This window comes from Notolabrus celidotus, chromosome 5, assembly GCF_009762535.1.
Source record: "Notolabrus celidotus isolate fNotCel1 chromosome 5, fNotCel1.pri, whole genome shotgun sequence".
Lineage (NCBI taxonomy): Eukaryota > Metazoa > Chordata > Actinopteri > Labriformes > Labridae > Notolabrus > Notolabrus celidotus.
The window spans coordinates 34,335,026-34,351,764 of NC_048276.1; the positions used below are offsets into that span (position 1 = coordinate 34,335,026).

The 16,739-nt window shown below is 41.4% G+C and overlaps 1 protein-coding gene across 4 annotated transcripts in view; it reads right to left on the reverse strand.

Annotated features, from left to right (window-relative positions):
• Positions 1-16,739, reverse strand: part of clip2 (CAP-GLY domain containing linker protein 2) — a 58,505-nt gene that overhangs the window by 30,512 nt on the left and 11,254 nt on the right. For all 4 annotated transcript variants that reach the window (XM_034684396.1, XM_034684395.1, XM_034684394.1 and 1 more), the window contains exon 4: positions 8,644-9,143. In XM_034684396.1, coding sequence (XP_034540287.1) covers positions 8,644-9,143 — 500 coding nt within the window. The remainder of the gene's footprint in view (positions 1-8,643; positions 9,144-16,739) is intronic.

A 16,739-nucleotide genomic window follows, 5' to 3' on the forward strand; every position in this document is an offset into this window, starting at 1 on the left:
AACACGGTGCAGATCAGGGACTAAATACCAATCCAAGAACAACAAACTACAACCAGACAAGAAGACTTCACTATAATTACATATGACTCCACTGATCATTTGTACTGCTTTATCCACAACAACACTGACACCAGGGATTACCTGACTACATGATCAACTTTAAAAAATGCACACTTATCTAATTGTGAAGGCTTCACTACACTCTTAAAATACATGAAAACAAAGTGACACCTGGTGCAAAGGAATAATGTGCGCTGCTTATCAAAAGACTGGAGGCTACGCTGCATTAGCTTCACTGTGACCAAGGGACCAAGCAACAAAGTTTTTAACAAACGAAGAAACGTGTGATGTCAACAGGGTGGGAGCATTTCAGGTGCAACAAAAAGTAATTCAAGATGACGGATCACCCGTCTGCAAAACCTGCTGCAATAAAGTTGCAGCTAAAAGATCCAACACATCAAGCTTGATGCAGCATCTGTAGGATCACCACTCAGCACTATGCACCCAAGTAAAGGTAATACTTAAAAAGTGAGGGATATTGCATCAGTGGCAAGTTACTTGAAATGAAATGAAACCTGCGTTGGAATTTAAATACAAATGTGTCAGTTACAATCGAAGGCGGAGCGAGGGAAGTTGAGCTTTAAGTGCAAAGTTAACAAATGTAACACAACAGCAAAGCAGCATGAGATCCATGGAAGAGAAAATAGTCCACATCAGTCCTAATCAATGACCATTCAACACTTCTTCCTCCTGCATGTGTGGACCGATTACTAGGCGTTGTAGGTTAAATATCTGGTGTAAAACACTAAAACAACAACAGTAACTTTTACACTGTCATCACTAAACCATGAGGTTTAATTAACTACAATTCAGTTATTAATAAGACCGTGTGAGAGATTTTTATTTAAATTCAATCAAAACAATCACATTGACTGAGGATTTTTCATGAGGAATGTTGTTAAATTAAAGGTGACATATCATGCAAAATCAACTTTTTAATGGTTCTCTACCTGAAATATGTGTCCCTGGCATGTCTACAAACCCCCCGAGAATGAAAAAAATCCATTCTGCCCCTGTTCTGATTTCTCCACCTTTCTGTAAATGTGTGTGAAACCAGCCGTTTCAGTTTTCAGTATTTTTCATACGTCACAATGACATCCAGTCTGTAACGGAGCTTGTTCAGCCCATAGACTGTATAAAATACAATTCAACCCCTCCTCCGTTTTTCATTACCTGCACACATGTGTGCTAACAAGGAGCTTAGGAGGGGGGCATGCTAGTTGTAGGCTGTCTTAATAAACACAAAGGTCGGTTTTACTCCCCACGTCTGCAGATTTGAAGATCTAGTGGATGATTTTTATGTTTCATGGAAAAGTCCTAACGCTAGTTAGCATAGCCACATAGCTACATGTTCGTCGCTGTGTACCAAGACACACATTGACATACTGACAAATAAAACAACAAGAAACACTAAATCTGTGACCAATCGTTCAGAAAGGTCCTGCTGCAGGCGCTTCTCCATCAGGATCAGATTCTGGATCAGATTCAGAGGGTTGAAGTAATGCAGGTCTGTGAGCAGCCGGGTATATTCAGCCAACATGTAAACATTAGATCAACGTGCTGGAGAGCCAAGGCACATCCACTTCCTGAGGGGGCGTGGTCAGAGAGAAAACAGACTGTTCTGAGGAGGGCCGAAAAAGAGTGTTTTTCAGGCATGCCAAAATCTGATTTCAAAGTGTTTTTTTGAGCATAAACTTTAAAGACATGTTTTGGGGACCTCTTAGAACAATATATATTGATGAAAAAGAGCGTAATATGTCACCTTTAACAAATGCATAATTATGGTCATAATAATAATAAAATCATGATAATTACTCAGATTCTAATTTAAAAATCTGTCTTTACTGACACCTAAGAAAGTTCCCTACAGTAGCTTTAAGTAGCTTTTAGCCCTAGCAGAGCCACAACAAAAAATGACATAACCAATTGATAAATTAGTTTCTTTAGAAATTAAAAAAATCAGTTTCCCAGAGACCAGGTGGCATCGAACTGTTCTGTTATTTCCAACCAAAAGTCGAATATATTACATGTTTGAAAGCAGCTAAATTGAATCCTTGAAAAGCAAAAGTATTTGTGACACTTTCTCAACAAATACAGAGACCAAACAAACACTGTTAGACCTTTGGATGAGTCATTTTACCACCAAAGCTCTAGTTTTTATCCCCATCTGTAACAGTGTTGTACCTTCACTGCTGTAATCAGTCGTGGGGAGTTATGAAACTAACATGCAGCATGTTGGACTGTGCAGAAAGCAGTGCAGATCACTCAGCACCACATCAGTCCTTATTCACAAAATAATATCTCATTATAGGTAACATTCATTCATTTTAGACCCAAGACCTCCACAAGAACAGTTGTTTTTCTCTGAGTGTAAACAGGTCCCAGTTATAAATGCCTACATTCTACAGACTCCTGGATTCAGTAATTGTGAGTCACTCATCAGCTCAGTCCACTCAGCAGACTCGACCGTCTCCTAACCCACTGAGGCTGGAGCGGAGAACGTGGCAGGAAATACTCTGGCGTCACAAGCCGTTAAACTGAGATGGTTGCCCGTCAGCCTGGTTGTGTCATGTCTCTGTGACTCAGTGTCAATGTCAGCCAACACCCCGTCTTGGCTCCTGTGGTTGCCAATTTGTCTGAAATCTTAGGTCTACAAGACTTATAGGTACAAAGTTTGGGGATTGTTCCAGAAGATGGGCTCAGCCAACAGCTGCACACCAGGCAGCTTCAACTACAAACCCTGTGACCCTTTCGGGCAACCGCACATGACCAAAGTATGTCTGCTACAAGTGCTGTTTCTTGCTACAGATAATCCCAGACTGGTTTCTTGGTGTCTGACAAGGTGTACCAGTGTCCAACAAAACAAAACCCCTTCCCCAAATCAGATTCAGGCATCTGGATTCATTTTCCTGCAACAACTAATACTAAAACTTCTGTTTCTAAAACCATCTTAGTCTAAAATAAAAACATCTATCTCTGTATCATCAATCAATCAATCAATCAATCAATCAATCAATCAATCAACCTTTATTTGTATAACGCCAAATCACAGCAAACGTTATCTCAAGACGCTTTTACAAACAGAACAGGTCTAGACCACTCTATGTTAAATTATGAACAGAGACCCAACACCAAGACAGGGTAAGACTCTGGTCTGACACCACCTTAATCCCCCATGAGCATTGCACCTCTCAGTATTTAGCTAGTTACAGCGGAGAGGACAAACTTCCTTTAACAGGCAGAAACCTCGAGCAGAACCAGACTCATGTTGAACAGCCATCTGCTGAGACCCTGTTGGGTCTGGAGAGAGGGATAGAAGAGAATAAGAGAGAGAGGGAGCGCTGATAGTGATGAGACGAGTAGTAGTAGCTGTTGCCACTGGAGTCCAGCACGTCCGTATCAGCTGGAGTCTGGAACGTCCACAGCAGGAGGACGTCTACGGCAGTTTAGAGGAACCTACCAGACAAGGGAGCTCAGGGACTCCAGAAAGGTCTATGGTTAGTAACTTTAATGGGACTGGTAGGGATACCCTCCAGGATGGTGTCATCCAGCATTACCCTCACAGTAGTGTGTTAACAGCTTTGCTAGCAGCGTGATTCCACTTTTGGTTATGTCAGTCAATATTCCTTGAAGAATAATCACTGTCAGTTTCATCACCGGTTAGTGATTGGCCAGATAAAGAGTAGGTATGAGTGGTTTGTTTGCTGTTGGGTTGTGAGTGAACATTTTCTGTGGGCAAGAAAACAAAGAGAAGACTGAATTCCTAAGACACCAAGGTTTTCAAGTTTTTTAAGTCCCGTTTCTTTCTGCTTCACTACAGTAAATATTTGAGTGTCTATTACAGAGGCAAACGTGAAGAAGTGAAGGAGAAAAGTTCATGTCCAACGACAGTTCAGATGTGGACAAAAAGTCAAAATTGCTGTCAAAAGGAATGTTTAGGGACTCTGTTGGAGTGAGGTCTGAAAACATCTGCAGACGAAAACCTTGGATCTCTAGGAATGCTATAAAACTTGTCTTTCCCTATCACCACATTAAAATTGCAATATTGCAGATTCACGTCAATCCCTAATGTATCTGTGGCTCAAAATACATTCACTAAATTGTATTTAAAGCATGAAACTTATAGTGGACATGAAAGACCTGTTATCAGTTTAAAGGCACTATATGAGTTTTCATGATGTGTTGATTCTGGTGACCCCTTTGGACAAAGTGGGTAGTGTTTTTGTGAGATGATTACTACATTTCCCATGAGCATACTCTTGTTATAGCTTGCTAGTGTAGTGGAAGCAAATTAATGAATACAGATCTTCTTTTTAATTCTACTTTACTTTGTTCAAGACAAGTTTTAGCAGAAATCAGAGTGATGGAGTCATGTGTTGGTTTGTAGCTACGTCCAACTTATGACCTCATCACTGCTCCTGCTTTTTAGCTTACTTCTCACTGCCAAACTTTACCAGCAGAGCCCTAAACACAAACTTAAGGGTGCCAAATATCAATGCAGATTTTCACAGAAAACATTCAGTATTAAAGGTGAAATATCACGCTTTTTTCATCAATATATATTGGTCTAAGAGGGCCCCAAAACATGTCTTTAAAGTTTATGCTCAAAAAAACACTTTGAAATCATATTTTGGTCTGCCTGAAAAACCCTCTTCTTCAGTCCTCTTCAGAACACTCTGTTTTCCCTCTGACCACGCCCCCTCAGGAAGTGGATGTGCCTCGGCTGTCTGGCACGTTGATCTAATGTTTACATGTTGGCTGAATATACACGGCTGCTAGCAGATAGCGTTTCTACAACCCTCTGAATCTGATCCTGACGGAGAGGCACCTGTAGCAGGACCTTTCTGAACGATTGGTCACAGATTTCTCGGGGGGGTTTGTAGACATGCCAGGGAAACATATTTCAGGTAGAGAACCATTTAAAAGTCGATTTTGCATGATATGTCACCTTTAAAAAAAAATTAACCAATCTTGCTTCTGACAATCTCATTTCACTGTGTAGGTCATTAAAAGGCCATTTGGAGCATGTAGCTCAGGGCATCACTTTGTCTATGAGCAGCTAACATCACAAAGCATGGCATTAGAGATTCCTACAGATACGTAAGAGTGATTTAGAAGAGTCTTTGAAACTCAATGAGCAAATAATGCAATTTAAGTTTTAGATTTTGTGTTTTTTTGAAGTTGCATCAAAACATCTGACTTAACTCTTAACACTCCTTTTTAATAAAATCAGGAAGACTCATTTTATACACCCGACCGATGCTACTACCAACGTGTTGGTCTTGTATCAAGGTACAGTTTAACCAACTAACACTTTCAGCGGCATCAGCCACATCACATGCTGAACCACTGAAAGAAAACTCTTTTAACCTTTCCAAACTCTCCATTAGCAGCGACAGCCTCGGGTTAAGTACAGAGAATTAGAGCGGCAGGTCTGCTTCAACATCAAAAGGCAAATGGAGACAGTAATCATGTGTTTAGCCCCTGAGGTTCTCTCACTGTTGGGAAACATTTCAGCAGCTCATGATTTTAAAGGATTCAGAGCAACATCTTCCCCAGGCAATCTCAAGACGGTTACTTATTAGTCACTAGTTGACAAATCTTGGAAAAGTATTACCTTCATTTATGAATAATCCTTCTTCTCAACTCTTAAAGGCACAGCTCCACATTATCTGAATGAGTTCATAAAGCCCTATTACCCCTCTAAAACATTTTGCTCCATGCAGGTCTGCTTTAGTATCTGAAGTCTCCAAGAGTAGTATGGGAGGTATAGCTTTCAATTTTCAAGCCCCTGTGGAATCATCCCCCAGTTTTGGGTCTGGAAGGCGATGCCCCCAGTACTTTTTGAAAATAGTTTTTTTGCTTCATGATAAAGCTTATATGGCCAAGGTTTGGACCAGCCCCTAGATATGCTGCTATAGGCTTAGACTGCAGGTGACAATGATCCTGTCTTCTCTTCTGCCACTCTTCATTTGTATGCACTGATGATGTTATAAACCTTGGATCTCTCCTTAAAGATGTGTGTTAAGTGTCAACATTTGTTTTGATTTATCAGCATACATTACATTTGAAATGAATTGACTGGCACTCCTTTACATGAGAACAAGACCAGAACCCTGCAACCGTTCCAAAAACACCTCCAGATCAATTAAATGTAGGTACATAATGCGTTCAGCTCATGCAACATGATTTAAATCTTAAAGACCTCATAGTGCCTTTTTACCCCTGCATAACTTGAGGTCCCAGACTACAGGCCCACTTGTGGTATCTAAAGTCTTCAAAAGTAGTATGGGAGGCAGAGCTTTCTAACATCATGCCACTCTGTCTCGGAGTCATCAACCAGTTTGAGTCTGGGAGGCAGACAGCTTCCATATTTTGGAGAGTACGCTGAAAAATTTCCGTTTTGATAAAGCTTAAAGTTAATGCTGACTCAGGCTTCAGGTTCCAGTAGTGGTTAGTGGTTCTGCTACAGGCCTAGACCACCACAGGACGCGAGGCATATGATGGTTCAACTATGCGTATGTTCTGCTTGATGCTTCTGCCTGAAGAGAAGGATGTTTTCGTTTCTTGCTGCTGTTGTACATGTGTGTATTTTGTTTTCAGTGTTTTTCCTGTACTATCATAAAGAGTAGACACACACAGCTTTAGTGTCTTAAACGTCAGCAGTAGAGCTGGTTGATATAGAAAAACGTCTCCTTGGATTAAATGTTTTATTGATAAAACTGCAGTTGATTAACTTCTGCTAGATAGCAAGAGCAGGCCACAGCTAATGCACTTAGACTCTAGGTCCTAGAGTGTGCAACTACCAGCACATAATGCAACACCTGGTGGGAGGAGAGTAGTATTTGTTTTGTGTCTACAAAGCGTAACCTGAGTCTCACACTTTTTGCTCATTTCACCAATTTTTTAAGAAGGTGTTGTGTTTCCAGGAGTGGAGGAAGGGGTGTGAGACAGTAGCACAGCAGCAAATCCAGACCCCCGCAGTGAGATAGATTACATAGGAGAGGCTTAGGAAATAGATGGATTCACTGATCAATGTGTCAGCATCGCCTCTCCTCTCTTAAGTGCTGAAAGCAATCCGTAGTGATTTACAATATTGAGCAGCGGGACGGCTTCTTGTGCATCACGTTTGCAGCTGAGCAGGATCTGATGTTACTATCCCCTGTGCCCATCAGTTAATGGAAAGCAATGTGACCCAGGGCCAATAATTTCATGCACTGAGCATTGTATACACTCATAGGGGTCTATGGGAATACAAGCATAAATGTTCCTCTGGAAGAGGTTTACTGTGACTTATGATGTAATACACTTTTATATTTTCAGCCAGGTTGCACAAGAGGATAAAACACAAAAGAAGATGGATAAGACGGGATTCCAGTGATGGACAGAAAAAAAGAAAAGCAGACTTTTCCTTTGGGATCAACCATGTATCACATTACACAGCATGAATCCATCATTACTGAGGGCTCCATGAAACTGTAATTAATCTTCCCCTGGGACTCTAAAAAAATCCAGCTGCTCTCAGTTACTATAGAGTGTGTAAGTCTCAAATATCTAAAGAACATAGAGTCAAATATTACCATTTACAAATGCAAGACATGCATGGAAAGTGAAATTAACTGTCTTCAGATTTATTGATAAAATCATTTACTTTCAATGAGGAGTTTGATGGAAAATCATTTTCACTCTCTGGTCTGTCTGGAAAAATACAAGACTATTACCAGCAACCAGTTAGCTTAGTTTAGCATAAAGAGCTATAGCAGTGCATCGAGCGTGTTTTCACCCGAAAGTAGAAATAGACCATAGCGTCAAAGTCGAGCTCAGCCCACAGCACATCAGCTGATCTTAATACCAGGCCACATCAGCTGACAGCCCAGATCCTCCTTTTTATGCTGTGTTTGATTTTTACTGGAGTCATATGTATTGTTAGTGGTGCCTGCTCTGCTCTGTGCTGGGAGTCTTTGCTGCTGCTCTCCCTGCCTTTGCTTTTCATGAATGCACATGAGAGGGAGGGGGGATGTGCTCTCCCCTCCTCGCTCCTCAGGCTTTGGCTTTCCAAATATGCACCTGGAAGGGCGGGGAGCTCTCAGAACAGAGCCATACCACCAAATAAAACTAACTGCATGTAAATTATTCTATTTCACAACTGACATGCGTTTTTCTTCCTTAAATATGTTATTGTGGTACAGTATTTATCCAGAAGATGGCGCTTCAAGAAGTCAGCGGTTGCTCCGTTTTGTAATACATTGTGGGAAACATATATGAATCAGGCTGGAGCTACTTTTCAAAGCTCTTCTCCCTCATTGGATCATAATCATGCATTTAAATAAAACAGTGGTACACTGAAAGGTGAATAAACCTTTTAGAGCGCTGATTTGATTGAAAACACCCCTTGAATGAAGACATCAGGTCAAGTCCCGAGGTAGGTGGATCAAGTCATGGGCAGCGCTTCACAAATATCACTGTTACTGTAGGCTGATCTCAACTACTGTGCAACTTCTATCTATGTATTATTATTTCTTTAGTTCCCTCAAGGGAACCCTTGTACACAAACCACTTCTTATCCAACACAAAGTTACTCACCAAAACTCTGTCTCCCACTTTCAGATCCTTTTCGCCTCCTTTCTTCACTGAACCACTGTCGGACATGTTGGATCCGGACTCATTTCCCGTCTTCACTGCGCTGTTAAGCAGCCCCTCTCTCAGAGGAACAACCACCCTCTGGAGGGTGCCACCGCCGCCTTGGAAACTCTGATTATGAGCAGAAAGTGACTCGGTGGAGAGGCTGTCACTTCCCTCTCCGACCGGCTGTCGGTTGAGCTTGGAGGGCCGGGTGAAGATGCCCTGGAGTGGCTGGCACTCAAAGTAGCGCACACCGCCCACTGAACCGTCATTCTTCCCAACTAGGTCATTCAGGATCACGCCGGCCCACTGTCCAGGGGCAAACTGGGTCTCCCCGAGGTAGGCGATAACTCCTGGTTTGACCCCGTTGACCCAGACCTGCTCGCCAACCGTGTAGTCCCCCAACACATCGTCGCCCTCCTCGGTTAATTTGGTCGGTGTGGTGGGCTTGAGTGGACAGTCTGGAGGAACAAAAAATGTTATGTATTATTCACCTTGTATCTGCCATGTGTTATACATCTTAAATATTGGTAAACACATAAACATTGAATATGAATAATTCATTAAATCCAAAATATAATATAAGAATTGAGCAAGACTGAAGTGAGACAAAAGATTGAAAGACAAATGTAGTAAATAAGAAACTCTAGAGGGAACAATGAAAACCAATATCCTTTAGAGATGAGAAGAGAGTGACTGATTGATTCTAAAAAAAAATTGTTCTGTTACAGGTTGAGAGAAAAAAAAAAACAATGGCATATATAAGTAAAGTCAAAAAAAGATACTAGAGAGAGAGAGAGAGAGAGAGAGAGAGAGAGAGAGAGAGGAGGGACTCATCTTAAACACTGCATTCATTGTGACTACACCTCATTCAGAGTCCAGTAGTCATGCCAGCAAAGAAAAAAAACTGCTTGTGTGGCAGCATGCAGTACAACAGTGTGGTTTGTGCATGATTAGACGTTACTCTAATTCCTCCTGAAAAGTGGGTCAGAGAGAGACGGTATCTGAGAAGTGCCGGTGATTAACCCCGCCATGCAGCGCTGTGATATCGCCTGTTAGACACATACATGAGCTTTTTATTCCACAGCAGTCTGTAAACCGAGCAGGGCACCATTAGCACGCGGTCTGCTGCACCGCGCTGCCAGTAAAAGTCTGTGTTTATCTGTGTATGTGTTTGTGTGGGCAGAAGTGGTTGGTGCCAGTGCTGTCTGCCTCTCCGACACCCTGAGAGAGCGCCCGAGGCTTTGTGAGTACCCAGTGGTCGCTGCTTTATGCCTCAATCGGTCCCATATGTTGAGATGTGAGACGCGTTCAGAAAAAAATGCAAATGGGTTCAACCTCAAAGGATTTTAACTTCATGATAAAGTAAGAAACTTTCAAGGAACGATGTGAGAAAGTTTTGCTGAGTTTTACTTGATGCAGACTGATGATCTAAGACACAACAAGCAATGTGCTGCAGGCTTTTCAGTGAGATATTTCTTCTTGTTTCATGTCTTGTTGTAATTTTTGAGGACCGCAGACAGAGTAGTTGTTCCTGAGGTAATAACCAAAATAAATCTTAAATGAATGAATGAATAAATAAATAAATAAGCTGACAAACAGATATCGACGTCCAGACCATGGGAGTGCTCAGGTTCTTCATTAACGTGTCAAAGTGAAAGTCGTCCAGGGCAAACTGTCAAACAGCATTAACATCAGCGATAAGCCACTGTGTGTGTTTGACCCACAGTATCGCAGGCTGCAGCTGGACTCACAGCTGGAGACAAACCACCTCCAGAAAACCAGAGACGTTTCAGAAAGTACTCCAGAAATATGTCTGCTGTCAGGTCTTTCTGGGTCTAACACTTGAGGTACATATTGCTGAGTGTAATCTGTTCTTAGTTCATCCTTTGGTCACATTCATGCACGTAGAAGCACTGCTACTACTTTACTCTATGTGCCCACGGGTAGTGGGTACATAAAGTAAAGTAGACCTACACCATCTGAGTTAAATATCCCCTGTAGGATTATATGGTTTAATGTTGGGACAATAATATAAAGTGGGATAAATAAACAGTTATCAAAGTGTGCATATTAGCTTTAGTTAACAGTTTCTGTCTGTTGATCTGATTTTAAAATCAAATAACTAATGAACACTGGACTTGACAGAAACCATGTTTGAAAAATGTATTTGTCGTGTATTTTAGTTTCATAGTTTCACTCATGTTTCATCTGTTAACATGAGAGAGGTGGCCTTATAACCTATACTCCACCCAGTCAGTAAAGGGAGCTCTACATCTTCTACACTACAGCATCTTTTTTAAAATACAGTCCTTGTACGATACGACACGAAAGGATACGAGACAACACGAAATGACACGGATACCATGCGACAAGACAAGACCATAGACCAGTGTTTCTCAACTGGTGGGTATGGGTCGCGGACTCGTTTTGAGTGGGTCGAGGGCCTTCGGTTGGGGAAAAAACACTTTAGGCTGTCTCCAAAAGTGAGCCAATGCCCATAGGGTCCCATAGGGTGTCTCCACACCTGTACTGCATGTCCAGCAAGACTTAACAGATGCTCCCTCTGGTGCTAATACCTCAAAAATGTGTTGCTGTGTTGGAGCAAAAATGTGTTAAATATGTTGTCAATATGTTGTACATTTTTCTCTTATGGGAAATAAGCATGGCTAAACGCAAATAATACAGCAACTACATTAAATATGGACTTTATTATATTGATAAAAAAGGACCACAGAAACCTCAGTGTGTTGTGTGCACCGAGGTGTTGGCAAGTGATAGTATGAAGCCGCCAAAATTAAAGCGGCATTTGGAAACAAAACACTCTTCTCTCTTTTAATAGCATGATTTTTATTCTAACATGTTATGTTATGCCAAACTACATATTTTTGAATCTCTTAGAAACTGGTTCTCACTAGTTAGACTTACTTGTTTCATGTTTGTGCATAATGTTCTTGAAACCTTGTGTCCCTAATATGCACTTTTTGATTTACATTAAAATGCAGCTAAAAGGGTGTGAAAGGGAATATTTCTTTTTCTAGCATCGCCACCTGCTGACCGTTTTGGGTTTACCAGTAGACTTGTTTATTTTGTGTGTTGGCATAATCTGATATTCTGTTTCTCATGTTCAAACTGCATCATCTTTATATTAAATCAATTTGATAAATTGAAAAATGTTCCTTGATTTGGGTCGAGACTTATCGCTAAGGGGTGATGGTGGGTCCCAAAGCCAGACCAGTTGAGAAACACTGCCATAGACTGTATAAAAAAAATGGACATAGTATCCATGATGTCACCCATCTGTTCCTGAAGCCCTGTTTTAAAGCCAATCGTCGTCGGGTGCCATATTGGAAATGCTGAACTCAACCAAACTTTGTCCGAGCTAGTATGAGGTAAAGAGGCGGGGCCCACCTGTCAATCAAGTCAGACATGAGCAAAACTCATAAGTTTGACATCAACGAAATGCAGTGTTGTAAAAATATTCACCCCCCCGTACAGTCTGTGCCGATAGTGAAATGAGCTCTTCAGACCTAAACAGTTTTTTGAACCAGTCTGTAAACATGTTTATTTCTGCTGTATAGATCGTCTTCTTTGCATCGGGGTGTATGTGGTTTCCTGTGTTTCTGCAGCCAGGCTCAAGTGGTTGCTCGATGAACTGTAGTTTTTTAGCACTTCTGCATTGGCTTCAAGTTTTAAAGGTGACATATCACGCTTTTTTCATCAATATATATTGGTCTAAGAGGTCCCCAAAACATGTCTTTAAAGTTTATGCTCAAAAAAACACTTTGAAATCAGATTTTGGCATGCCTGAAAAACACTCTTCTTCAGTCCTCCTCAGAACACTCTGTTTTCTCTCTGACCACGTCCCCTCAGGAAGTGGATGTGCCCTCGGCTCTCCAGCACGTTGATCTAATGTTTACATGTTGGCTGAATATACACGGCTGCTCACAGATAGCGTTACTTCAACCCTCTGAATCTGATCCAGAATCTGATCCTGACGGAGAGGCGCCTGCAGCAGGACCTTTCTGAAGGATTGGTCACAGATTTAGTGTTTCTTGTTGTTTTATTTATCAGTATGTAGACGTGTGTCTTTGTATGCATGTACCAAGACACATGTAGCTACATGTAGCTATGTGGCTATGCTAACTAGTGCTGGCACTTATCCATGATAAGTAAAAATCATCCACTAGATCTTCAAATCTGCAGACGTGGGGAGTAAAACCGACCTCTGCTAGAAAGTCAGCAGGACCTTTCTGAAGGATTGGTCACAGATTCTGTGTTTCTTGTTGTTTTATTTGTCAGTATGTAGACGTATGTCTTGGTACACAGCTACAGCTACAGCTACAGCTACAGCTACAGCTACAGCTACAGCTACAGCTACAGCTACAGCTACAGCTACAGCTACGACATGTAGCTATGCTAACTAGCGCTAGCACTTTTCCATAGAAAATAAAAATCATCCAGTAGATCTTCAAATCTGCAGACGTGGGGAGTAAAACCGACCTTTGTGTTTATTAAGACAGCCTACAACTAGCATGCCTCCCTCCTAAGCTCCTTGTTAGCACACATTTGTGCAGGTAATGAAAAACGGAGGAGGGATTCAGTATTATTTAATACAGTCTATGGGCTGAACAAGCTCCGAGCTCTGACCTCCGTGACAGACCGGATATTGTTGTTACGTAACAAAAACACGGAAGTCTGAAACGGCTCGTTTCACACACATTTACAGAAAGGTGGAGAAATCAGAACAGGGGCAGAATGGATTTTTTTCATTCTCGGGGGGTTTGTAGACATGCCAGGGAAACATATTTCAGGTAAAGAACCATTAAAAAGTCAATTTTGCATGATATGTCACCTTTAAGACTGAGGACTGCCGCTTGAACAAGACATGACAAGGATAGGACACGACACGGATACAATATGTCATGACATGATGCTTCACGTCACGACACGGATACAATATGACACGACACGGATAGAATGAAACACAGTATAATACAACACTTTTTGTTCCCTAAGGAAAAATGCTCTTGGTTTTTGGATACATGGAGAACGTTAAAAACAAACAAAAATCCACATCCAGAGTTCAAAACCAACCCACAATTTTTGCACACGTACAGCCCCCAAAGGGACTTCTCTAAAGTGTTGATTGAGGTACGCATGATGGAACTGATATGACAATTTTCCAGATTATGTGAATCCCATCTTCTTCTACACTTGAGATTTAATTTCTTGTAGAATAATGTTGGTACACTTTGTGCTCCTGTTGTCTTGAGGTATATTTCAAAGTGTGTTCAGCTGCTTGCACAGGAAAGCACAGCAGAAGACATGCAGTTATTATACTGTCGTGAAACACCGGATCAACCACTGCAACATGTGATCCTGGCCAGCAGGCCAAGGGTACTCTTTAAAAACCTGAGCTAACCCATGATTTGGGTTGCTGCAGCAACAGGCGAGCGAGGGTAAAAGGATCCTCAGCAGAAGGAAGACTGGAAACACAGCCCTTACTTTCACTATTGTGCTAGGCCTCCTCCCACCACCATCTGAATCCCACTATTCATCAGCTCAGCACAATGAAACCTCCACAGCTTCCTCCCCTCCTCCCTCCTCTTCCTCCTCCCCCCAATTATCCCCCCATCTCTCTTCTACTTCTGTTACACACACACCTCTTTCTCTGTCCTCTTTAGCGCTGCTCATTTATGATCATCCTGCACAAAGGCAGTCATTTTCACTCTCTAACTTCTTCTTTTTGTTTTAAATTGGGTTTATCAGTCAGTCAAGGCCCATACTGTGTCGTTGTTGTGGCAGATGTGTGAGGTTGAAGCGAACAGATGGAAGGGGCTGAGCTTCAATGTTTTTCGCTTCTACAATCAATTCTCTCAAATGTTTGTGTGATGCTTGAAGTGTCATGTTTTTCACTTGAGTTAAGAAGCATGAAAAACACAAGGCCAGCAAAGAGATGTGAGGCAGACAAATTAAAGCTCCTCATGTCAGAATAAACAAATGCTGTTTCTCCCACTTCAGACATGAAACTCCTTCATTTCTGCAACTTTTTTAACTTTACTTAATTTGATTATCACTTCTCTATGAAGGCAGCTGAGCAGTGCCATGTTTAGTTTTCAGGTAGGTGATATAACTTGGTTGCAGTGAGTAATAGTTTGATTGATTGCATTATGTTGAATGTATATGGAGCTTTCTTAGTGAGGTCGCTGTTAGTTCAAGATTGTTGTCAAAGAACGGCAGGTTACATTACTGATTCTGCTCCTAGGTAAATAAAAGGTGTATAATTTGTATGTAATTCAACCTTCCACTACTCAAAGGACTCTGAACATCACATCAAACTGATGTTCAACCATAGAATGTATAATTAATGGATGTAGTCTCTGTGATGTCATCCATCTGTTCCTGAAGCGCTGTTTTGAAGCCAATCGTCAGCAGCTGCCATATTGGAAATGCTGAACTCAACCAAGCTTGGACCGAGCGAGTGTGAAGTTAAGAGGTGGGCCTTTAACCTTTTCACTAACAGCTACAGTGTGGCCACCTGTCAATCAAGTCAGCTATGCCCTTATTTGGGCAAAACTCAGAAGTTTAATATCTTAGAAAATAACGAGTTATAAATTTTTTTTACCCCATACAGTGTGTGCTGATAGAGAAATGAGCTATTCAGACCTAAACAGTTTTTTGAACCAGGCTGTAAACATGTTAATTAATGCTGCAAAGATCATCTTCTTTGAATGGGTGTGTATGTGGTTTCCTGTGTTTCTGCAGCCAGCCTCAAGTGGACGCTTGATGAACTGCAGTTTATAACACTTCCGCATTGGCTTCTTATTTTAAGACCGGAGGTTGACGCTTGGTTTCAACTGAGGTGACTCTTCCTCCCTGTGTTTGGCATTAATAGATACAAAGGACTGTTGGATGAACGGGATAAAATTCCTTCATTTATCAAGTTTATTTTATTGGAGAAGTCTAAAGCAGACACGTATTTCCAGCTGTCTACTTTTCTCTATTTTTTTCCCTCCTAAATGTATTACTTTGAGTAATGAATCTTGATACATAGATGTATATATATATATCATAGACTGTATAAAATATGGACGTAGTATCCGTGACGTCACCCATCTGTTCCTGAGAGCTGTTTTGAAGCAAATCGACGGTGGCAGCCATATTGGAAATGCTGAACTCAACCAGGCAGAGTGTGACGCATTGTGAGCCTCCTAGCCAATAGTTATGTGTTCCCGACCGGGAGTCATGTCAGTCATGTCCTTATTTGGGCAAAACTGGTAATCTTAATATCTTCTGAACCGTCACATTAGAAAAAAATTCCCCCCCCCCCTACAGTGTGTGCCATTAGAGAGATTAGCTTCATAGAGCCAAGCCGTTTTTTGAACCAGGCTGTAAACATGTTTATTAATGCTGCAAAGATCGTCTTTTTCCCATTCATGTCTATGTGGTTTCCTGTGTTTCTGCAGCCAGCCTCAAGTGGATTTTTGATGTATTGCAGTTTATAACACTTCCGCATGGGCTTCATCGTTTGAGACCGGAGGTTGCTGCTTAATATATATATATATATAGGGATGTAATAATGCACTGAAGTCACAACAGGAGACATTGCTATAAGATAAGTTATAATGCGAAACAATGTGGCACAATATGAAATGTAGCAATATGAAGTGATACAGTGCAATAAAAGAGGAAAACTAACATGATTTTTGAAGTATGTCTAGAAATAAATGCCTCATTATTTTTCATGTATTTTTTTTACACTTTTAACATACAAGGCCCACAATGGATTGGCACCATCCTACTTGGCTGATCTTCTCCATGCTCACAACCCAACCCGAGCACTGAGGTCAACAAACCAGCTGCTCCTGGATGTGCCTAAAAGTCGCCTTAAAACCCGGGGAGACCGAGCCTTTGCAGCAGCGGCCCCCAAGCTCTGGAATGGCTTGCCACTCCAATTAAGATCGGCCCCAACTGTTGAATGTTTTAAATCTTTGTTGAAGACCCATCTCTTCTCTTTGGCCTTCTACTCGTGAAGAGGACATTAATATCCTGTT